Raw genomic sequence first — 25,520 nt, 5'->3', positions numbered from 1 at the left:
AGAACGGGGTGCTGGGGACGGAGACCTTGAGGGTAAACCCCGAGAAGGAGACCTCAATAGTCTATCCCGGGAATCCTCATCATTTGAGAGGAGAAAAGGAACGGTTGTCGATGCCGACGGCCCTGGGATCGAAGAAGCTTGTTGATCATCCCCGGGAGATGGATTGTCGGACGCAACCGCCAGGATGTCCCGTCCCGGGGAGTCCGTACGGATACGAGGGCGAACAGGACGCTCAGACTCCTTAGATGCATCCGACTTCTTGTGGGGATGCTCCTTGGAGTGCTTCCCCTTCTTGGTAGCCTTAGCCTCCGATGCTGAATCCGATGCCTTTCTTTTCTTGGATGACGCGGAGCCCCGCTGTGCATCGGGAGGAAAGAAGGGGATAGGCGACTCCGTGAGCCTTCCACCCGATCTGGGCACATCTCCCTTATGAGAGGCTGACTTCGTCGTCGAGGAGCTGTCCTTCGGATCCGACGGGGCCACCTTACGGGGCCTGTGCTCCGAGGCTGGCCGTGAGGACTTGGCAGGGGTCTCCTGCCTCCGAGACGAAGTCGAAGCGGCGGCCGTACCCACAGACCCAGATTTGTGAGGGTGCTTGGTGGGTTTGGAGGTGGCACTGGGCTTATCAGAGCCACGGGCCACATTTGGATCAGGGGTGGGCTCCCCAGAACGAGCGGATGTTGACGGCGGAGCACTTGCCGGGCCATCACGGGCGGAAAGAGCCGCCGCCACAGGAGCCACAGGGGCCGAAGACGGACGAGGATCCCCTTCCCGGATCTTACCCTGGGCTATCGCCGATGTGAGACGCGATTCTCGGTTCTTCCTGGCCTGGGAGGACATCGATTTACAGAGGGAACAAGACTTAACATCATGGTCTTTCCCAAGGCAAAAAAAAGGCAGGAGGTGTGGGGATCCTGCACCAGCACTTTTCCTCCGCAAATGTCAAATTTCTTGAATGGAGGAGACATCGTTACCGAGGTCGGCAGATCCAAAACGAGATCCAAAATCGAGGTCAACAGTCCAAGAGTCCAGTACACGGGGGAAGAAGAAACGCCAAAGTCCAAAAAACAGTCTGAGTCAAAAAACCAGTGATCCAAAAACGAGCTAAGACGAGCGAAGTTCCAAACAGCAGCCAAACGCGGCGGAAAAAATGGAACTGGGGAAAAGAGCGGGAACTGGGGCTTTATAGGAGGGGGGCGGGGTTACCGCCAAAAAGTTTCTATATGTTGCAAAGTGTACTTTGCCCAGTGATTCTAGAAGTATCCGAACAGCACTGCGCAGGCACAGTGAAACCCATTTGTATGATTCGCAGAGACCACGAAGAAGAAACTAAAATACTATTAGACTATTAGACACAGCTTCCCCTTGAAAGGTCTCTAATGAATGAACACAAAACTCAACAGTCAAGTTGAAGTATGTTTGGATCATTAAACTAAACATCATAAAGCATCAAATAAAATAAAAGCCTTTAAGATGTAGGTCAGGATTTAGTAGCTTTAATTTTCCATTTCCATGGATTCAAACTATCCCTTTTGTACAGTGGCTAGAAAATTAGTGCTTTGGATTTAAGAATTACTACAGTAAAAAGACCATGTATACAGCTTACTATACTGAGCTGACAACAGTGGAATTAATCTACGCACACAGGACTTAAAATTCAGAGGAAAACTGATGCTTGTTGAGAGTCAGAGAAATCTTCAATAAAACTGGTCACTACTACCAGTATTATTTCAGAGGTGTAGAATCAGAAGCACAACACAGAGGTGAAACAGATGGCCCTGAAGGGGGCAGCTTGAAGCTGCCCCTTCCAAAAACAGATTGGTGCAATGGCAAACACATGCTGCAGCCCCAATCCAACTTGAAGCCGGCTGAAAAAGGAGCAGCAAAGATCCACTCCTTTTTAAGCTGACAAAAAGCTGGCTTTTTCTGCCATGCTGTGGTTTGAAGTCAGCTGCAAACCCCTCCAGCAGCATGAGGCATATAAACACTGTGTCGCCAGAGTGTCTTGAAGCCACTTATATCTGGGCAGTTGCCTGGCTTCAGAGCAGCTTCAGGGCATCGTCAGAGCATTCAGCTTGTAAACGCCACCCTCAGATGATGCTCTGAGGGTCATCTGTCAGACTGCTGAATTTACTTAAGAGAATATCTGAATCAACCTTTTTGATAAACTTGTTGTTAAAAACAGCTGTAACTTGTATGTCTTCTCTGCTTGTTGATGCTTGCTGCATTACAAAGTAAATGTGATTTCTACTATATATAACGTCAGTACTGTTTTATGGGATTCACTGCAAGGAATCGTAGCAAAATTTTTTTTTGAATGCATGATAACTATATATTATACACCATTCTACCAAACAGTACAGAGCAATACCCTGCCAAAAATCTAGCCATTTTCTGTACTTTCTTTATGGAGCCAGGAAAATGCATTGTACATTCTGGGATGCAGTCCAGAAGTTGTTACGTGAACAGAAAACATCAATTACCACCAGGTTCAAAGACCAGTGGAAGAAGTATGCCAAATGTGAAACTCCACAATTTATTTATTCAACATGATGTTCTAACTGCTTAGACAGTGAGAGACACAAAGGGTGAGTGGCAGGTGAATAATTGGAGGCCACTGAAATCCTTGGCCACAAACGAGCTTTTCTGTTCCATTACTATTTGCCAATTCCGGCTTTTGCAATTTCCCTTATAAGACTGACAGTTCTTAGTCCACCACAATTTAGGCTGCCCTGAACCTCTCTGATAGTCATGGTGAGAAGCCTTTCGCCTCATACTCTGACTTTGTGCCCACATTTTGTGAGTCTTTCTTAGTGATATAACTAAAAGGAGTTCATAGGAAGATTGACTAATTAACAAAATGGTTCCCACAAAACTGTATTAATGGATAGGAAAAGAGTTCATAGAAATGGAAATCACAGTCACCAGTCAGGTTTTAATAAATAAATTATTTACAATTCAAAGGGAACACTATCTGTTTATGTTTACGCTAACTAGATAACAAGGAAATTTGTTCTTCTTCTCTGAAGCAACAACATTTATGGCATGGCCTCTTCTTCCTGATTCAGAAATACGAAACATATTTGACTGCAGGTAATATAGTATGTGACACTGCCCTCACACATGAATTTCTACCTTACCTATATAATTTTGCAATGTTTTTCAAGATGAAAGGGAACACTAACCATGTCAAAAATATATATAATATAATTAGTTCACTAATGATCAAAATAGTGATTCAATCTTTGATGGACAAAGCTACCTTTGAAGAATATTGGTAACAAGAATTCTTTCTAATTCAAGGGAGAATCTATTATTTATTAGGTAGCCTTATGTCTCAACCAAGTTCTTGCTAGTTCAGTACTATTGTGCCACATCCAGTTATCTAAACTGAGCATGGCACCAGCTCTTTAGCAGCTATTGTATAATTAGAGTGACTTTTAAAAAAATGATTTATGAAGAAAATGTATAGATGACTGAGCAGTGCCTCCCATTATATATATGTATATATGTATAAATATATATATGTATTCTTCTGGAAGACATCATCCAGTACCTAGAGTTGCAAACGCACAACTGTAGTGTGCTACAGATGTAAACAAATCAGCTTTAATTCCAATAGGCACATATAGCCAGTTGCTCCATAGAAGAATTCAAGAAGAATTCTTGAAAAGAGTTGCACAAAATCATAATCTGAAAAAATTACTCTTTCAGGCGACAAACAAAAAATCAAATTCTTAAAGAAAATTAATTACTTTAAGATGGAAACAAGATGGCATTTGACCTCATCCAGGCTAGCTAAAATATATAAAACCCCATATATGGTCTATTGGAAATGTGAAAAGAATTCGGGTAGTTGGCTTCACATGTGGTGGACATGTCCAGCGATAGAAAAGTTTTGGAGACAAATTCACAATCGGATACAATGTATTTTAGATATCTCTTTTGAATCCACCCCAGATCTGTACCTGTTAAATATGACTGGTACCATTCAGTTAAAAGATCGAGCTAAATACTGGAAGCGAATTCTTTATATGATCTCAGTAGCAATTGGAATTGGAAAATGCCCGAGGTGTCTTCAACAGACAATTGGCTACTGAGAATGTTAGAAACTGCTGAAATAGATAAAATCTCAGACTCAATGGCAGGAGAATCAAATACTAAATCTAAAGAACGTTGGGCAAAGCTCCTCTCTTACTGTGATAAAATTTGGAATTATATGAGTTAGATAAAATACACTAAAACAACTGGTTATGAGACAATTTTTTCATAAAGTTTTATTTTCACAAGATTTTCTTTTAAATTTAAGCTTTTGTATTTTTGAGAAAACAAAGAAAATGAAATATTTAATTTAAAAAAGAAGAAGTGGTTAAAGGTATATAGAAAGAAATGAAAAATAATGACGATCACCGCCCTTAGTTTTTTTTTTTTAACTTGGAAGGTCAACATTTGACAGTATAACTGTTTTTGTATAGCAAATTTGGAAGCTGCTGATTTATAGAAAAAATGTATACATGTTAAACTGTATTCTTTTGTATTTTAATTAATAAAATTTATTTTTTTAAAAAAAGAAAAAAATTACACTTTCCTCCTTGCTAAATCACACAGCTATGGCAAACATGATTACATGGAATAGGCATACCCATGGTCCATTCAACTAAACTACAGTGGGCTCTAACCTTATGCGGGGAATCTGTTTCAGACTCTCCGCGTAAGGGAAATCTGTGTATGCTCACGGCCCATAGGAAACAATGGGGTGTGTGCATGTGGCGGCAGCGTGGCACGCGCGCCATGGGTGTGCATACCATTGATTACATTGTTGTGCAGCTTCCGTGTAAGCAGGAAGCCATGTGTAGTGCGCCCGCATACGGCACAGGTGCACTGTAATAAAGAATCCTGAACTATGCATGATCACACTGTAGATGTGCATCCACATCTTTTCATTCATAGCTTTATCTAGACCAAAAGTAGGCAAAGAATAGCTTTCTGGAGGTTGCTGGAATGCAACTTCCAACAGCCCAGTACAACTAATACTAGGGCTTGCTGGGAGTTGAAGTCCAGCAAGATCTAGATTTCTGCACTTTTCCCACACTGATCTAAACCAATATAAGTGGGGTTTTTTTTAAAATAAAAAAGTAAAATCTTTCCATTGCCATGCTTTAGACATATCAGGAAAGAGTTTTTGCTCTTTGCTCACATTAGACCGTGTCACTAGAACATCTGTACACTCACATGAAGTTATCAAAAAGATTCAAAGATGCTTAGTCAGGCCAGATGACTATGTAGTGGGCTCTACATTCTCATTCTGGCTAATTATTATTATTATTTTAAAAAAGAGAAAATTACGACCTTAGGGGGAAATGGCTTCAAATGCAACATCTCCCTGGTGCATCTCTCATTTCATACTCAAGTATACACAATTTAAACATTATCAACACTTGAATGAATCATCATCAAGTGAACACATCTCAGATAGTACTTGTTCTGGCTGCTAATCTGTTGACCCAACCAGAAGTGCTTCAGCCAAGAACATAAAAAACTCATATGTTTATCACACTATGCTCTTAAAGAGGTACTATTCCAGTGTGACTCCTCTCGCAGCCTCCTGTTGCATGCTGGGATTGGCAGTTTTAAGGAGCTGAACTTCTCTGCCTGAGAATTCTAAATACCCCTCCTTAAAACTGCCAATCCCAGCATGCAACAGGAGGCAGCTAGAGGAGTCACACTGGAATAGTACCTCTTTAAGAGCATAGTGTGATAAACATCACAATATGCCAATGCCCTTTAGTCTCAATCTGATAAAGTAGGGAGGAAAATATTTATAAGAACAAATACACTTAAGTGCTTACAAAGTGCTTGGTTTGTGTGATAGAAGATTTGTTGTAACAACTGGTTTGATAACAGTACAGTTATCAAAACTTTTCGCAGTAAGAACAATAGTGATGGCAGCCTTCAGAGTTAAAACAACACATTATCCTTGCAAAATGAAGGATAACAATAATGGTGTGCTTTCAATCCATACAAGAGAAGTGAGGAGTGGGGCAGGGTGTCTGCATGCTGACTCACATGTACTAGATCACCTGCACTGGGCAGCCGTTGTGGCTTGAATCTGCAATCCAGTTTTACTCTCACTTGCATAATCTAAATGGGTTTGTAAAGAAAATAATCAAAAATGCATAACGGAATGCATTAGAATTATTGGCTAGAGATTCAAGCAAAGCTCTATTTATAAGATTATTTATGTTACATCATTCAAATCCCTCAGGTTACTACTACTGCCTTTAGTATATTGAACCTGTACAGCTGACTAGCAGACTAGGATGGATGTCTATTCTTCTATTCTTTCTTCCTGCTGATGGTATGAATTAGAGTAAGTTTCTGACCCTCAACAAGGGAAGCTGGGGAGATAGAACAGACTGCTGCATTTTATGCTTGGGAAAAGGTTACTATCATTGGACATAAAAAAGGAAGGAAAGAGGGGTTGAAGAAACTTTCAGACTAATAACATAATGCATAATTTAAAAGTTGTGCCTTTCCTTTTTTCCTGCATGCCCTGTGCCCGATTTGGACTGCAATTTCTCTGGGGAGAAAAAAAAAATCTCCTTTTGTTTTAAAAGCCCTTAGATTAAAGATCTAAATAAAAAAGAATTAACTAAAAATGTATATAGCAATATCTTATTCCTAAGCATTCTACACAGTTAGACTACATAGAAAATAATTCCAGAAAATTAGGGGATTTTCAAAGATCCATCTAGTCACAGTTTGCACAAACTTCAAAGCTCAATGGCACACATAGATTTACCTTGTAAGCAATGCTGTTGAGCACTTTCATAGCTAGGTCTGAAACGTCTGGGTATGGGTCAGCAGCCAAGTGCAAGAGGACTCTCCAAATCTGTGTATAAACACTGTTAAAAGAAACCCCTAGAAGTAAAAAAAAAAAAAAATAAAAAAAAATAGAAAAAGGAATTATGTCTGCATGAAATCCAACAGCCAGTCCTTTGACTGTGGCACTGTACCAGCATCACTTCAATAATAATAATAATAATAATAATAATAATAATAATAATTTTTATTTATATCCCACCTCTCCAAAGGGATTGAGGTGGGTTACAATAATAAAAAGTACATAAATGAAATACATAGATACACATGTAAATAAAATTACATAATCCCCTTATCTCCTCCCTTAAAACTAAACAACAACATTATAAAATGCGGTAAAATCACTTAAAATTAGATATAATTGAAGTGAGACATCTCGAGGCAGTCAGAGGGCAATCCATATCAATAGGACTAGGATGATCAATCAGGAAAGCTTACCGGAAGAGATCCGTCTTGACAGCCTTTTTAAAACCATCAAGATTGGTGATATATCAGATCTCTTCCAGCAGGCCATTCCATAATTTTGGAGCGGCAGATGAAAAGGCCCTCTGGGTAACTGCAGCCATCCTGGTTTTCATTGGCTGAAGTAGGTTTTTCCCAGAGAACCTGAGTGTGTGGGGTGGACTGTATGGAAGAAGGCGCTCCCGCAGATATGCAGGATAATAAACAATAATACCAGTTACAATAATAATAAATTGCTATGTGTACACATGGTGCTTTGCAGAATGTCACAGGTAAAAGATGCTAGCAGAATGAGATTGCAGTCTCATGGAATGGTTATGATTTCACTTTAAGAGAGATGGAAATGTCAAATTATAAATGCAAAAAATAACCTCTAATCAGGTGACTGGCAATGATTCTATGGACAGGTTATTTACTTTATTTTGGACACATTAGCTGGTAGCAGCTGGTATCTCTAACACCAGGTTTAGACACATTTGGAAGACAGAGTTCAGCACTTTGAAAAGTGTCTTTAATGTTCAGACCAAAACACAGAGCAGGCTCATCACCTTGCTGATGTGGAAACCACCAGCTACCACTGACATGAGCAGGGACAGATAATCTGTCCTGTAATCCTACACTGTGTAGATCACAATACTGACTCAATTTTCAGAAACTGAGGCATTTCATCTTTATAAACTATGTGATGTGATGAGTAGCAATTTTTAAAAAGATAAATATATCACACACAAGTATTTGCCAATGAAGCTGCTACTGGGTACTTGGGTATCCACCCAAGAGAATCTTAAAAACTGCACATTCTGAATAGTTTTTGAACCAGAATTATGATTGTACCAGAGGATGGATTCGGACAGGTTACCAGTAAACATTTTCTTAAAAACTTTATTACAACAAAGCTACATATGTGGATTATTTTCTCTCCCATGTTTTGATTAAGTTGGTCAACTCCTGCTTTTGAGAGAGGGAAGGGGAGACAGTTCATTCCTCTTTTCATCTGCTCTACCTCTTAGATTAAATGACAGTTTCATTGTCTGATACATAATGGGTATAGCACAGCATATTCTGGTGAGATTTAATACTCTATCTTCTTACTGCACAGCTAAACAGGCTCAGTGGTGCCATTTATTTCCCTTAGGAGAACCAGGATATGTAGAATGCAGTATTCCAAGGTCCACATTCAGAATTCAAATTCTCATTCAGCCATGAAACTTACTGGATGATTGTGAAGCAAAAACACTGCTCTGATTCCCTGAAGAAAGTGTGGGATCAATGTAAGAAAACAGAAGACTATTACAGCCCTTCCTAAACATTTCATTTATATAATAGGCATACTATACTGCCATCTGTAATAGAAAGACAGCACAGACCAGATATAACAATTCAGCATGATACTAGTCATTGGCAAGGTGGCTGATGTTCAAATGTGTTCATCATATACCTGACCCATATATAGACATTGTTAGCATGCTAGTGGCATGGTCAAATGGGCCAGAGTTTATGGGTAATCAGCCTGATCTGGAAAAGGGATAGTTAGAATAATAATAATAATAATTGTTTTATTTATATACCGCTATTCCAAAGATCATAGCGGTGAACAGCAAGTAAGCTAATTAGCAAGTAAGCTAATTTGCCCTCCAACAGTCTGGGTACTCATTTTAGCGACCTCGGAAGAAACAATATTTTCTATGAGAATTAGAATAAATCTATTTTACCACAGCCCTATTATATGTAACTGAGATCACAATGGGACCTAGGTCCTTCCTACCACCATACCTCAGCCTTTCCCTAAACCTAACCAAATGAAGGAAACCATATTGGAAAAGACTAGCTGCAACCATAGGTTTCACTGCCACTGCTTCACCAAACACAGCAGAAATTATGGATATTAGGAAGTCAAGAAACAATTCTTCCCATGCTTCTTGGTGCATCCTGATGCTACCATGAATTTCTTGTGTGCGTGCCTTCAAGTCTCCTGTCAACTTAATAATAATAATAATAATAATAATAATAGCAACAACACATTTATTTATATCCCGCCTCTCTACAAAATGCAATTGAGGCAGCTTACAAGATAAAAGACTTATCATAACCCCAATTATTTTACCTACTAAGACTGAAACAATCCATTCCAACCTTGATTCCCTGCATTCTTCTTTTACTCCAGCAACTCAAACATCTATAACTGGAACATTCTCTGCTTTTTCTTCTGTTTCATTGGGTGAATTCTCTAAGCTCTTGAATTCTTCTAAACTGTCAGCCTGCCCTCTCGATCCACTTCCTTCTTGCCTTTTGATTTCTGTTGCCCCCTCTATTTTACCTTATCTTCTTTATACTATCAACCTTTCTATTTCTAATGGCTCCTTTTCTTCTGTCTTTAAGCATGTTTTAGCTTCGCCAATCTTGAAAAAGCCTTCTCTTGATCCATCTTCTCTCTTGAACTATTGGTCTATCTTACTTCTTCCTTTTCTATCTAAGGTTTTAGAATGTGTTGTTGTTTAGTTTTGCTGCCTGGAATTTCTAACTGCTAATTCTATTCTTGATCCTTTTCAGCCCAGCTTTCACCCACTGCATTCGACTGAGACTGCTCTTACTAAGATCACTGATGATCTTTTACTGGCTAAATCTAAAGGTCTTTAAAAGTCTTTAGAGTACTTGCAAACTCTATGGCATAACCCAGATGTACAATGGTAAGTATTCAGGTATCTGGGGTGATTCAACGTCAGTTGTTGTAAAAGTGGTGAAGTCTGGAAAAATGATGAAATGGCAGGGGAGAGTTTGGAGGCATTAGACATGACAATGGTGTTGTCCCCATAGATCTGTCAAAAATGGGATTTGGAGGATGAAGACTCTTTGGAAGATTGTTATTGTTATTGCTGTCGTTGTTGGGGATAGTGCTGTCTGTAGGGCCTTCAAGAAGATTGCTGAGAAGAGCCCCTATATTGACTAGAGGCCACAGACCAAGGCCTGGACTAGTTGGAAGAGGCAGGCTGAGGGCACCACTGTTGTTTATGTTATTGTTGTTTCTGACCGGTGACACTCAACATGGCCACATAGCCCGAAAAACCTACAAAAAACTAAACATAAGTCTTATACTCCTTCAAGGCCAGGCATAGTTTCTTTGTCTGCTTCTAAAATACAGTGGGCCCTCGCCTTACACGGGGATCTGTTCCGGATCCCGCCGCGTAAGGCGAATTCCGCCTATGCTCAAGCCCCATTATAAACAATGGGGCTCGTGCATGGCGGCGCGGCGGTGCGCAACGGGCACGTGTGCCCATTCAACTGAATGGGACGCGCCGCCCCTTCTGCCCTGCGTGCGCGCCGCGGCTTGAGCACATATGCTCAAGCCGCATAAGGCACACCCACGTATGACGCGGGCGTGCTGTAACTGCATAAGGTGTGGTTGAGTATCTTGTAACATCAATACAGTGGTACCCCGGGATACGAATTGATCGCGTTATGAAATTTCCGGGATACGAAAAAGCTAGATTGGAAAAAACTGTTCCGGGATACGAAGGTTTTTTTGGGTTACGAAATTTTTTTCGGCGCGAAATTCAAACGCGCGGCTTTCCAGCGCTAACGGAAAGCCTTTTCGGGTTGCGAAATGCATCGGGTTACGAACGGGGCGGTGGAACGAATTAATTTCGTAACCCGAGGTAGCACTGTATAGGATTTTTCTTCTGTAAGAAACTAGGAATACCATTTGTCAGATATATTCTATCATTTACTTATGAGAAACAGTGAAAAACTAAGATATTCTTATTTTACTTTAATTGTTTACTTTTATCAACAAATGAAGATCTCTTCATATTTTTAATTATGCTTAGATTTATCTCTAAGTTGGGAAAAGTAAACAGGAAGATGTTACCCCTGAGTATATAAGCAAAATCAGAAGGAAGATTCAATTAATACTTTGTCATCCCATGATAATTACGCAAACAGGCCCTAAATATGGTTATATATCTTCACTAATTGAGCATACAGAAAGAAACACATTAGTATGCAGTTTAGGTAACTGGGGGAGAATAGGACTTGATCACAGAAGCCAGTCTTTGAAGTTTTCAAAGCTACTGGATCATACATAGGCTTTGGTAAGATCAGCATTCTGAGACTAGAGAATATAGCTCCCTGGAAGCACAAGAATACAGCTTGCTCTAATGGCAATAATATCAAAATGGCTGCTCATTCTCATCTCCTTCTCAGCAATAATGATGTGCTCTCCCAAATAGGAAAAGAGAATCCTAAAGGATAAACAAGGCATTTTCAGGGGATTTATAGATTCATAGAGGTGGAAGAGATCACAAAGCCCATCCAGTTCAATCCCCTTTCATGTAGGAATGCACAATCAAAATACTCCTGACATCCAGCCTCTGCTTTAAAATCTCCAAAGGAGGAGACTTCATCACAGTCTGAACCAGCATATTCCATTGTTAGAAAGCTCTCCCTAATGTTTAGGGGGAATCCCTTTTCCTGTAGTTTGAACTGCACCAGTCACTTTTTCCTAGGATGAAAAGGAACTATTGGCAAGCAATTCAATTACAACGAATTACAAATCCACCTAACAGTTGCTCTGTCTAGCCCACATTTTTACTCGCTTTTTTGCATCATGGGGACACTACCAAAGGCCTTACTGAAATCAAGATATGCTATATCTCAGTCTCAGTCTCAATCGCAATCTATATTTATGGTCAACAGACCAGTTGAGGCATACAATAATTTAGATCACATAAATAGAAAGGTTGCCTAACATATAAACCAATATAAAATAGAGAGGTTATGTTAAAATATATTAAAATACAAAAAGTTAAGAATAAAATTAAGTGGTTAGATTAGATTACAACATTGGAGATTGTTTTGATTATGAAATTATAGGCTATAGATCCGTTAGTCAGACCACTTTTTAATAATTCATTCTCTCTAATTTTAACAGGCAGTGACAAAATTTTTGCAACTGACAGGGTATTTGTCATGCATTTGTCTTGCAACAACAATTTAATATAAAATAATTCAGAATAGCCTGGCTTGCCTCTCAATAAGGGGGCAATTATCTTGTTACGGCACTGGTTATAAAAGACACAAGAGAACAATATATGTTATAGAGCTTCAGCTACTTGCTGTTCACAAGCTCAAAATCGAGCAGAGGTAGGTATGCTACATGCTATATCTATGCTGTATCTACAGCATTCCCTTCATTTACCAAGCTTATAACTCTGTCAAAAAAGAAAGAAAGATTAGTCTGGCGTGACTTGTTTTTGAGAAACTGATGTTGACTTTTAGTGATCATGGCATTCCTTTCTAAGTGCTTACAGACTGTTTAAACATCTGCTCTAGAATCTTTCCTGGTATTGATGTCAGGTTGACTGGGCAGTAATTATTTACGCCCTCTGAAGACGGGGACAACATTTGCCCTCCTCTAGTCTGCTGTGACCTCTCCAGTTTTCCAGGAATTCTCCAAGATTATTGACAGTGGTAATGAGATTACTTCTGCCAGTTCTTTTAATACTCTTGGATTAGGTTCATTTGGCCCTGATGATTTGAATTCATTTAGAGTAGCCAGGTATTCTTATTCTTAGTACACCCCTTTTGGAAATGATGAATAAATGTATAGAAGAACAAATGCCTCATTCGAATATAATATTAATACCAAAAGAAAATAAAGATTTGACAGAACCAAAAAATTATAGACCAATTTCACTCCTTAATTCAGATTACAAATTACTAGCATACATTTTAGCGGATAGATTGAAAAAAGTTTTAAATAATTGTATTTGTTCAGATCAAAGTGGCTTTCTCCCAAATAGGATGATAAAAGTGTAAGCAAATTACTAAATTTGATAGAAATTCATGAAAAAAAGATTGATAAAAATTGGCTCTAATATTTATAGAGGCGGAGAAAGCCTTTGATAACGTAAACTGGGAGTTCCTGTTTGAAAAATGAATGTCAGCAATAATTTTCAAAATTGGATAGAATTGATTTATGAAAAACAAGAAGCAAAGATTATAATAAATGAGGAAAAAAACGGCCCATGCAAAAAATTTTAAGGGGGTGAGACAGGGTTGTCCTCTCTCACCATTATTATTTTTGTTGACATCCGAAGTACTTCTACAAAATATAAGAGACAATCAATGGATTGAAGGGTTCAAATTAAAAAAAGAATTTAAATTATGGGCACATGTGGACGATTTCGTCCTGATGTTAACGAACCCTATCGAAAATATGGAACAAGTAATGCAAACCTTTAAAAACTATGGGGAAGTGGCAGGTTATAGAATTAATAAAAGTAAGACGACAGTATTAATTATGAATTTGACTAAAGAGGAAAGTAAAAAATTAGTTGATAAAGTGGGGTTCCAAATTAAAAAAGTTGTAAAGTATCTAGGAATCAATATATCCACAAAAAACACAGAACTCTTTCATAACAACTATGAAAGAACATGGAAGGAAATTAGGAAGAATTTTTAAAAATGGCAACAAATAAGCACCTCTTGGATGGGGAGGATAGCTACAATAAACATGTCTATATTACCAAGGATGATCTATCTATTTCAAAATCTCCCCATCATTACAAATGATACCCCATTTAAAAAATGAAGTAAAGACATTTCAACATTTATCTGGAATAATAAAAAAAACTAGGGTGAAAATGAAAATCTTGCAAGATTCAATTGTTAGAGGTGGCCTGTCCCTCCCTAATTTGAAGTGGTATTTTTATGTCTGTGCTCTAGTTGGCTAATGAAAAGAAAAAGAACCCTAATTCTGGAAGGAATAGATTTAAGATACGGCCTAGATGGTTATTTATTTTATGTCATGAAGAGGTCGATCTGGGGAGTTCCCCACCGACTGAAGAGGTCGCAGACCATCTCGGGATGGAGCCTCCACTCATGGCAGATGGTGGAAGACCTGCGGAGCTGGTCAGCCAAGTTGTTTTCTTCCCCTGGCAAGTGGATTGCTTGGAGCAGAATCCCTCTCAGGATGCACCAGTCCCAGATCCAGAGTGATGTCCAGCAGGGGCTGTGATCTGGTGCCACTTTGTTTGTTGAGGTAGTACATGACAGTGGTGTTGTCTGTCAACAGAAGCACTACCTTGCCTGAGAGGTTCATTTCGAACACTCTCAAGGTCTTCTCCACTGCCAACATCTCTAGGGCATTGATGTGGAGGGACTGTTCATCTAAAGACCACTTGTCCTTGATGAGGAGTCTCGACATGTGGGCACCCCAACTGTCCATGGAAGCATCCGTGGGCAGGGTGACTTGCAGCTGAGGAGGCGAAAAAGGCATGCCGACGCAGACGTTGTGGGAGTCGAGCCACCAATTTAGGGAGTGAGCCACTGGCCTTGGGATGGTGAGTCCGTAATGGGGTCGAATACTGACAGGAATCAGGACTGGAAGGGCTGAAACCGAAGCCTTGCCCACGGGGTCACAAATGTTGTCGAGGCCATATGTCCTAGGGCTACCTGGACATCCCTGGCCCTCACCCACCTGTGCGCCAGGCAGATCCTGATGGAAGACCGGTCCTGAGGGAGATAGGCGACCCAATCTTTGGAGTAGAGAATGGTGCCTATAAACTTGATCTGTCTGGATGGAGTGAAATGTGACTTCTCCAGATTGATCACGAGCCTGAGGGACGACAGAAGCGACAAGGTCAACTCGACATCTCTTTGGAGTTCTTTCACGGAGGAGGCTGTGAGGAGCCAGTCATCCAGGTAGGGGAAGACCCTGGAGCCCTGCTGGTCGAGGTATGCCACGACTGGAGCCATGCACTTGGCGAAGACCCTTGGAGCTGTGGAGAGGCCGAAGGGAAGGACATTGTAGTGGTACATATAGGGACCGACGGTGAAGACCAGGAACCTCTGGTGGCTCTCTTGAATCCCCATGTGAAAATAAGCATCCTTCAAGTCGATGGTTGCAAACCACAGGCCCTGTTGCAACAAGGGTAAAATGGAAGCCAGAGTTACCATATGGAACCGGCGATAAGTCAAAAAGGCATTGAAGGACCTCAGATCTATGCCCTCATTGGCCTTGGGCACTGTAAAGTATCTGGAAAAGAAACATCTAGGGGCCTCATCAGAGTCAATGGGCGAGATAGTGCCCTTAGCCAGAAGAGTGCGTACTTTGTCGAGAAGGGTGTCTGAGGGGGTGGTGTAAACAACAGCTCCAGTTGGAGGGAGCTCTTCAAACTTGAGGGCATATCCCCTACAGACGATGTCAAGGGCCCAAGAGTCAGAAGTCACAGAGGCCCAGGTATTATAGAAGGGCCTAAGTCTGTCCAGGAAGGAGGAGGGCGGGAGGACAGAGCACGCAGGAACCCTTCAGGACCTCTTCTTTCCCTGGTCGCTATCCTGGCGGCGATTTTTCCGGTACTGAGCAGGGGCCTGGCGTCGGCCAGAAAAAGAGGAAGACTGGGAAGGGTAGCGCTGTCTCTGGTGCTCCTGTTGTTGGTATGGGCAATCCAGTTGGAAAGCCCTTGGCCCTGTCATTGCTGGTGGTGCTTTTTGAAGGGGATCTGGGAAGGAGTGGATCTACCGTGCTTCCTGGCCGCTGCATTCATCCGGTAATTGTAGTTGAGACGTTCGTCGGTCTCATTATTAAACAGGCTGGAATTGTCGAAGGCTACGTCCTCAATAGTCAACTTGGCACTTGGATTCAAGTCAGACGAGCGGAGCCAGGCATGCCTCCGGAGGGCAACAGAAGCCACCGTAGACTTAGCTGAACACTCTGTGGAGTGGCAGGCCGAGGTGATGAGCCAGCTCCCAATGGAGTGGGCTTCATCCCTAATTTCCATGGCAGTCCTCCGGGACATCGGGGATGATGGGTGAAATTTTCTCCATGAGGCACTGAATGTAAGCACCCATGCACGCATTGTAATTGGCCACTTTTAGACCCAGCACTGAAGCAGAATAGACCTTCTTGGCAAGACCGTCCACCTTCTTGGCCTCGTGGTCGGCCGGCGAAGTCTACATCTTAGGGGTGAATGCCTGCTGGGAACCCTCAACAATCACTGAGTTCTGCTTTGGGTGGGAAGAAAGCCAAGAGCATTGGGAAGGCAAGATCCTATATAGAGATTCTATCTTCCTTGAAAATGCAGCCAGCGAAGCTGGAGCGTTCCAAGAACACTTGGCAATGTTCTCCAAAGAAGGCAACAATGGTATAGAAGGAGGTGTCGGGATCTTGCCATGGATCCTCTTTTCAACTGCATCATCTTCCACGTGAGAAAGCTGGAGCTCAAGGGAGTTAGGCATTTTTATGACATGTTTCGAAAACGTGAATACATTGTCCATTGGGGATGAAGCACCCGGTTGGAACAGCTCCCGAGGGGACTGTGGGGCCACCTCATTGGAGGAACACAAGTCAATATGAGAGGCCTGGGAGCCTTCAGCCTCGGAACCAGAGTTGGTATTGATGGGCACCCGAGTTGAAGAATGACGCAACTGGGTGGCAGACGGCACCGGTGGGAGGGGTCTGGAAGTCATCGCTGGAACTTGATCCGTTGGTGGAGTGGTGGCCACATGCGTTGGTGGAGGAGTGGTTCTGTGCATTGGTGATCCAGTGGATCACATTAGTGGTCCTTTGGAAAGGGTCACAGGCATTGGAGACACAGTGGTTTTCGAAGCCAGACAACTGCAGGCCACATCGCGAACAAAGTATCTGTCCGTCTCGCTGTCATAGTATTAGGGAAGAGCAAGCTGGCTTTAGGAAAAACCGTTTGGTAATTGACCATGCCCTAGTCCTTAAACATCTTTCTGAAAAGTATGTTGCTTCGGCTAGGGGCACACTGTTTACTGCATTTGTCGATTTTAAATCAGCATTCGATCTTATATCAAGAGATATATTATGGAAAAAGTTTGAGACCACCAACATTGATAAATGACTGTTAATATTAATTCGTAAACTACACGAGAATTCTCGAGTAGTAATACGTTGTAATAGTCAGGACAATACAAGACCTATTCCCACATCTAATGGAGTAAGACAAGGTTGCATTCTAGCACCTACTCTTTTCAATTTTTATATTAACTCCATGATTTCGACCCTATCAGAAATATCAGCACATGCCCCGCTCTGTCAAATAAGCCTCTATCAATTCTTGTTTATGCAGACGATGTTGTTCTTATGTCTAATGTCCATCACAAAAGTAGGGTTGAATAGACTTCTAGGAGCTTTAGCAACTTATTGTACAAATGATGCCCTAAAAATTAATTATAATAAGACCAAAGTAATGGTCTTCTCGAGGAGCCGTCTCCGATACAAGTGGACCTAGATGATCACTTCACAGAACAGGTGTCCACTTATAAATATCTGGGAATCACATTTCATGACAAGGGATCTACCAAATTACACCAGAAAAATGCTGTAATGAATACACAAAGAAGTATTAAAGCTTTATGTTCTTTCTATTATAATAAGGGAGACTAATACATTCCAGCAGCTCTCCAAGTCTTTGTTACTAAGATCTTAGCACAATTATTATATGGTTCTGAGATTTGTACTTTCAATAGCTTTACAACCTTCGGGGCAGTTCAAACAAAATTGTTAAGAACAATTTTAGGTGCCCCAAATTGTGTTTCGAATCTCCGTCTAGAAACAGGGATGCTATCTGTTGAGGCGCGTGTATGGATAGGCAAATTAAATTTATGGCTCAAAATGTTTTTTGTTCTGAGCGGTTTAGTGCCATTAATTCTAACAGACTTCTTTTTGTCTCCCTGGAAGGAGACGCTGACCTTGAAACTCTTATCTCTTGGACTCTCACTATTTGACATAACTGTACTAGGCTATGATAAAGCAAAATCTGTTATTTCTCAACGCATCAAGGATATTGATTTCCAGACTCATATAAGGCAACTAACTTTACATCCTGTTAGGGAATCCACTAGACCTGGCAAATATGCAAAATATTTTGAGAATTTGAATGTCCCGAAATTCAGAAGAGCTTTCATGTCAGCAAGGTTTAACATCTTACCATCAGCAGTCCTGGAGGGCAGATTAAAAAGATACCTTATGAACACAGATACTGTCCTTGTGGCTTGGAGGAAATCGAAAATATTAATCATGTTCTCTTTGGCTGTTCTTTGTATACAGAAATACGTGCTTTATATATAACACCAATTGTGTTGCAGTTTCCAGGCAGACAAGAGAAAGTTTATACAAATTTTCTACTTGCAAATCAGAAGGAAGGTATAACGCAAGCAGTTGCACAATTCTTTGCAGCTGCCATTGCAAATCCTAAACAGTTTGTTAAACAGATGTAATATGTTATAATATAATCTCAAAATCTGTATAGATGGCCTGATTTAACGGTAAAATTTGTAAATGAGGAGGTATGGCCGTATTTTATCATATCATCAAACTAATCTAGTTGGGGACTAAAGTCTAATGAAGTTACCCCAATCAGTTGCATCTGATTAATGGCACTTTGTAGTTTAACTCTTGCTTGGATAGGGGATATGATTGTGATTTTGAACTAATATGTCTTGAATGTGGTGCTCTATTACACAATATGATAGAGTTGTTTGCGAGGTGATGGCAGCCTACTCATTGTTGTGTGTTTGCCTGATCGTGCAGTCCTATCCTTGCTTTTTATCCTTACTTTTTATAGACTGCCATTTGTTTATACTCTCCAATCTGCCTGTACATGAACCTATGTTGTGTTTTAAATTGGAATTTTTTAATTGTGCTGGCCAAATGGCCGTAATAAAGTTATTATATAATCTGAATCTTCCCAATGATGGACCTCAGCCTGATGGACCTGGACCTGAGGGGCAGGCATCGGAGAACAGCGACGAGGTGACTGAATGGCAGAGCTGTCATCATCGTTGGAGAACTGACGGAAGTCCAAAGTAGCAGGCAAAGTAGAAGCTGGTACCGAGGCTGGTACCGAGGTGATCCTAGGAGAGCTGACGACGGAGGGCACCGACTTGACCCGTGCCGGTCTCAGAGGAGAGGAGAGGTCCTTAGAAGAGGGCTGAGGAGTGACTGATGTCTCCCGATGAGCCTTCTTAAGGGATGAGCTCTCGGACATCTTGGAGTGGGCCTTCTTATGGGAAGAAACCTGAACAGAAGCATCAGCCGGAGCTGAAGGTTTGGTCTTCTTCGCCGAACCATGAGGAGAACCATCTCCCGCATCTGAAGGCCTGTGCCTCTTCTTGGAGGAAGATTTTGAGCTCGAACCCACTTGTGGGCTCACCTCCTGGGCCGCAACCTTCCTGGAGCTCGAATCCTTGGTCTCAGCTTTGTCTTTTTTGGAAGACTTCGGCTTGGAACTTGGCTGGCGCACTCCATTGAGCTCGTCACCCTTAGAAGGGTTCACAGCAGTGGCGGTTGGCTTGGTCATGGAGCTCCGGGTCACGGTGGCGCTTGGCTCAGTTCTGGAGCTCTGGGCCACGGAACCAGCAATGGCCAGTGTTGACTCCAAAGCAGCGGGTGCCTGAAGCAGATCAAATGGCTGGCTAAGGCTTGAGGACTCCTTGGTAGATCGCAGCCATCAAACGGGAGTCGTGGTTTTTCCTGGGATTTGCAGTGGGCACAAGCCTTGGAATTGTGGGTGTTGCCAAGGCACAGGAGGCAGGAGGAGTGGGGATCCTGTGTGGGGATCTTACCCCTACAGACATCGCATTTCTTAAAAGGTGCCGGGGACATAGTTAGCCGAGTCAGAATCCAGAAGAGAAGTCAAAAGGACGCGCCGAATGGTCAACAACACATGGGGGGGGGGAGTCAGAAGAAGAATTCTCAAAAACGATCCAAGTCAAAAGTTCAGTGAACAAGCAAGAAGACAAAAGTGAAGTTTCCCAAGCAGCTAATGCGGTGGAAAGAAGGAACTGGGGAAAGAGCGGGAACGTAAGGGGCTTATAAGGGATGGGCGTTGCAAAGTTAACTTTGCCCAGTGATTCTAGAAGTTTTCCAAGCAGCACTGCGCAGGCGCAGTACAACCCACTTGTATGATTTGCAGAGACCACGAAGAAGAAACTCATATTCAGAGGAATGTTATATCTGATTATGGATCTGATCATATAATATTCAGAATGACTAGTAGCCACTGATTCTCATGCAGCAGCTAAGCTTAGGGGCTGGTAGTCCAGAGGCAAAAAGAAGAATTCAGCCCTCAGTTCCAGTTACTCCTCATGGCCAAAGCAGGACCTTTTTTTTTTAAAGCAGCTATTACAACCATCATTAGTGCTGGTACTGGCCTGCTTTGTGCACATGGAAATGAACATACACATCTCTATATCTGCACTCCTTCTGTTATGGAAGGAGTGAAAGGCACAAGTGACAAAGTCCTTTGCTTAGCATGCAAGGGCTCCTAGAACCACTGCTGCTATATGCCTTGTTCTTCCCTCCTCCTGCTTGCCTGACTGGGATGGAGGTAGTGGTGGTGGTATGGAAGCAACTTCCAGGAGTCATAACTGGCTAGCTAACCAGGAAACTGCCCCTGTCCAAATAGTCATATCTTTGTGCCTTATTTGGGGATAGTTTAGTCCCACTGTAATCCCATCTAAATTGGTGACCATCACAACACTTTGTGGCAGTGGATTCCACAATTTATTTTACTTGTCCTGAATAACCCAGACATTCAACTTTACTAAGTCACTCTGGAATCTACTAAAATGAGGGAAAATACCCATATCTAATTTTGTCACAGCTTATGCATTTTTATATGCCTGTTTCCTATACACTCTTGGCTGCTTGGTCTTTCCCACAAACAAATTCAAGTCCCAAACATTATAACCTTTTCTTGTGGGAAACCTGTTCTAGCCCTGTTTTCATTTTGGTCAAACTTTTTCAGCTCTACAATATGTTTTATGAGATTTAATCACCAAAACTGGGCCCAATATTCCAACAATGATGACATCATCAAGATGTATTCAGGCAAATTGTTCTGTGCTTTTGCTGTTCTTACCAGACCAAAAACACTCTAGTAGCTATCCCAAGCAGAATCAGTATTAAAATATTCCAGAGTGCTACGAATGTTAGTTTGCTACACAAAAAACAGAGTGTCCTGGAAAACCTTAAAAAACGGATTATGAAATAGTATAGTGTCTAGATCAAGGGAAGTAATAGTACCCTCTATTCTGCTTTGGTCAGGCCTCAGTTGGAATACTGTGTCCAGTTCTGTCACCACAATTCAAGAAGGATCTGGACAAGCTGGAATGTATCTAGAGGAGAGTGAACACAATGGTGAAAGGTCTGGAAACCGTTCCCTAGGAGGATCATCTTAGGGAGTTGGGTATATTTAGCCTGGAGAAGAGAAAGTTAAGGTGATATGATAACCCTGTTTAAATATTTGAAGATATGCCATATTGAGGTTGGAGGAAGGTTGTTTTCTGCTGCTCCAGAGCATAGTACATAGAGCAATAGATGCAAACTACAGGAAAAGAGATTCCACCTAAATATTAGGAAGCAAGAGTTGTTTGACAATGGAATATGCTGCTTCGGAGTGTTGTGGAGACTCCTTCTTTGGAGGTTTTTAAATAGAGGCTGGATGGCCATCTTTCAGGGGTGTTTTGATTGTGTATTCCTGCATGGCAGGGGGTTGGACTGGATGGCCCTTGGGGTCTTTTCCAACTCTAAATTTCTATCATTCTACTGGCTTCTTTTTGAGACTCAGCAACTTTTATTGATCTTTGTGGGTAATTTTGGCATAAAGGGTCTCAAACTCTACGGCAGTTTTGGGGAACACTGGCACTAAGTTGCAGTTTTTTCCCTTGGAAATCACTGATATATATAACATGCACTTTTGGTGTCATGTGACTAAGAAAGGAGTCCATATAACTTGATCTCCCCAAAAGTGATTGTACCAATGCCTGAAACAACAGAGTTCTGAATTTCCCACATTTGCCTCCCGCATCCTGCTTGCCACTGACAAATTATGGACTTAAAATGATATGAAAAGGAGTAGGAGAAAAGTGGGATATAAATCAAATACAGTGGACCCTTGTTATACGCTGGGGTTTGGTTCCAAGATCTCCCATGGGTAACAAAATCCACGGATGTTCAAGTCCCATTAAATATAATGACATAGCAAAATGGTGTCCCTTATAAAAATGGAAAATCAAGATTTGATATTTGAAATTTATGCTTTTTTTAAACATTTTCAATCCTTGGATGCTTGAATCTGTGTATAAAAAATCTATGTATAAGAAGGGCCCACTGTAAATAAACAAGAAACTATCTAAATGAAATAGGATTTTATAAACTTGCTCAATCTCACCTGCAACTCTTACTCTGTTCTAGAATTAGAACAATAAACAATAGAGGACTACTGGGTAGGTATGAGATATGGACGACTGGGTGGATACCTATTTTTTTTAATGTGATATCAGCTAATATCCCAAGCTCCCACCCTGCTTGGCCTGAGAGAGACAATGAATATCTTTTGCTGTGAGAGGTGGAGGGAGGGGGTCACTGAATGAGCCTGACTTTTGGCACAAAAGCCACAAGAGAGAAGCAGAGGAAGATGATGAAAGTCAGGAAGATGCCAGCTGTCAATACGTCAGGCAGTTTGCACAATCAGGAGAGTCTCCACCGCCCTTTTCTCCCTAATCAGCATTCTGCCTCCTGAGCTCTTCGTTCTATGCAAAAAGTTACATAAGGACTGCTGGGAAATCACAAATGTTTGAGCTTCCTTTTAAAGTTCATGAAAGATCAGCAGGACAGGGAGGGGATCTATTTTTTCAGCATTGCAAGGTCCTACTTATCAGACACCAACACATTTTCTCTCATGGCAGAGGAAAACACTTGATTTTACTAGATCTCATCCTTAAACAAAACAAAAATGGAATTTACCACTGTACTTTGTCATTCATCAGCTGTGGAGAACAGAGGGGATTTCTATGAAGGATTTTTAGACTCATTAGACTCATTGAAGATTGGAAGGTGTGCTCTCCCCTATATACTATTTTCCCCCTCTCCTTTTTTTAATAAAAGGATTGCTCATAGAACTGATTCACATAAGTGACGCATCCAAAATAGCTTCTTGTCAAGCTTGAACCAACTGAGTCAGAGTGCTGATGAAAGGAAATACTAACAGCAGGAGGGGAAAACTGCTCTATTCCTGCATAATGGACTGTAATAATAAATAAAAAGGGGGATGCAGAGACAAAGCACAAGGCAGAAACATATATGTTGGAAATTCATTTAAAATGACAGCTCTGTAATTAGGTGGGCCAATTCAAAATTGGTTAAATGGACCTTGCAGTACAGAGAGTTGCAAAATAATTCCTTTTAGCAATGAATGTGTGAAATAAATTGCCTTTCTTCACTCACGGCTTTTAGTTTTTATTCAGATGTGCATGGCTCTTTATTCAAAACAGCAGCTCTGATTAGGGCAGTACAAGTGGTTTACATCTTTCAGTTTCATCATCCTGTTAAAAGGGCACAGCAAATGACACACAAAAGTTGAGACAGTTGTGTTACCATTAATTTCTCTCCAATGCTTGGCTTAGCTATAGATTGGAAGCTGCAGGAATTCAATATGATAATCTCCAGATGCAGAACTCTCAGTTGCAGATGATACCAAATTTCAGAAGACAGGGGCTTGGAAATGAATACCTCTAGCTCATAAAAACCAAACCCTTTACAAACTCCTTTGTGAAATTTGACTCAGCTTATCATGAGTTTGTTTGTGTATCAGACTTTGCTATGCTCGTTCCTCTTTCTCATATTTAATGGCGAGATGTCGGAGGAGAAAAGGAAGTAAAGTATCAATATCAGTCGAAAGCCCACTGATGTTTATGTTTATTCTGTTTTAATTTTCTGTCTGAAAGGACTGAGCCAGAAGGAAACAAGAACAGCAGATTCCAGCATTCCTGGCAACACAAAAGGTCTTGGGAATAGAGAGAATGTTCAGAGGGTTGGAAGGGCAGAGAAAGTGGCAGCAGGCATTCCAAGGTTTCATGGCTTTTTAGAAAAAGCAGCTTCTATTTGTAGCAGCAGCACATGGCAATCAGTAATCCTGAAAGAAGATTTTATAAACCCAAGTGACTTATGTTAGATAAGCTTTTCTATAAATCCTTCAGCTAGCTATAAGTACATCTTTTTTACTATATTGTTGCAATAATGATATTGCTTTTTAAATCATGCATTTTCACTAACTTGACAAGTAATTAAAGAAAGCCTGTTAATGTTGAGTAGATTAACTGGTTAACTGATTAAAACATTTTGACTAATATAGTGCCTTGATAAATCAACAGGCATGTTTAATTTAAGTTAATGTCTACATTCAAATATTGTCTAATAGAGAATGGGAATATTTCTTCTAAGATGATGTTTGTGAGATGTGTACATCTCTATAACTATTTTTCATATGTAAAATTATGGCAATTATTGTTTTATTAGTTAAAATGCATGCAATTCCTGAATCAAGATTCCTTAACCAATGATGCTGGGCACTAAAAAAAATTCCCACAGTTTGTGTATGATCTTATAGGACTGCCACATTTTCTGTTCTGATAGAAGATCTATTGTGATTTATTGGTGAGAGTGTTGGGCAAGGACTGGGGACATCCCAGTTAAAATCTATACTCAGCCAAGAAGCTCTGTGGTTGGTATTAGATAAGTCTCTCCATCTCAGTCTAATTTATATTACAAGGCCGTTGTGTGAGGGGAAGAAGACTACACTGTATGTTTCCCGGTGCTCTTTGCAGGCAGTGTGGCACATAAATATAGTAATAATAAAGAATAATAAATTTTATTTGTAACCTCTTCTCCATCACATTTCATCCTTTCTCACTGCAGTTCTACAAAGACTATTACTTCACTCACTGAACAGTGACATTATTCTATAACTAACGTTGTGCAACAGTGCTTAACTGAAACTGGTTACTATTTTGATTTTCTGTTGAAATTACTTGAACTCCAATCTCTGTAGCTCATGGAGGTTTCTGAAAACTCATTTTCAAGGTAAACCATATTCTAGTCAGATAACTGCACTAGCATAAATGCACAAACACAATAAGTTTAAGACGAGGTACCACTAAAAATGGGATTCTGCCATCATTTGAATATGTGGGGAAAAGTAGTTTTAGGCAGAACGTACTATGAGGCTGCAGTCAGCAAAAATGTCTAAGCCTGACACATTAATAGCAATGTGACAACATCACCTAGGCAGGAGAGGAAGTAAAAATAAATAAATAATGAAATCCACATGTATTTGTGGGGGGGGGGGTGGATTTCTGGGTTTTTGAGC

The 25,520-nt window shown here is 40.9% G+C and overlaps 1 protein-coding gene across 4 annotated transcripts in view; it reads right to left on the bottom strand.

Annotated features, from left to right (window-relative positions):
• The window catches only part of RPTOR (regulatory associated protein of MTOR complex 1), a 562,842-nt gene that overhangs the window by 115,750 nt on the left and 421,572 nt on the right, over positions 1-25,520 (bottom strand). For 2 of the 4 annotated variants that reach the window (XM_042455637.1, XM_042455638.1), the window contains exons 21-22: positions 6,803-6,921; positions 6,067-6,141 (exon numbers count right to left, since the gene is read on the bottom strand). In XM_042455637.1, coding sequence (XP_042311571.1) covers positions 6,067-6,141; positions 6,803-6,921 — 194 coding nt within the window. The remainder of the gene's footprint in view (positions 1-6,066; positions 6,142-6,802; positions 6,922-25,520) is intronic. The other 2 variants (XM_042455639.1, XM_042455640.1) reach the window with 1 other exon arrangement.

This window comes from Sceloporus undulatus, chromosome 2 (genome assembly GCF_019175285.1).
Source record: "Sceloporus undulatus isolate JIND9_A2432 ecotype Alabama chromosome 2, SceUnd_v1.1, whole genome shotgun sequence".
Taxonomy (NCBI): domain Eukaryota; kingdom Metazoa; phylum Chordata; class Lepidosauria; order Squamata; family Phrynosomatidae; genus Sceloporus; species Sceloporus undulatus.
Note: the sequence above shows the minus strand (reverse complement) of the source record. Positions and strands in the feature narration are given on the sequence as shown.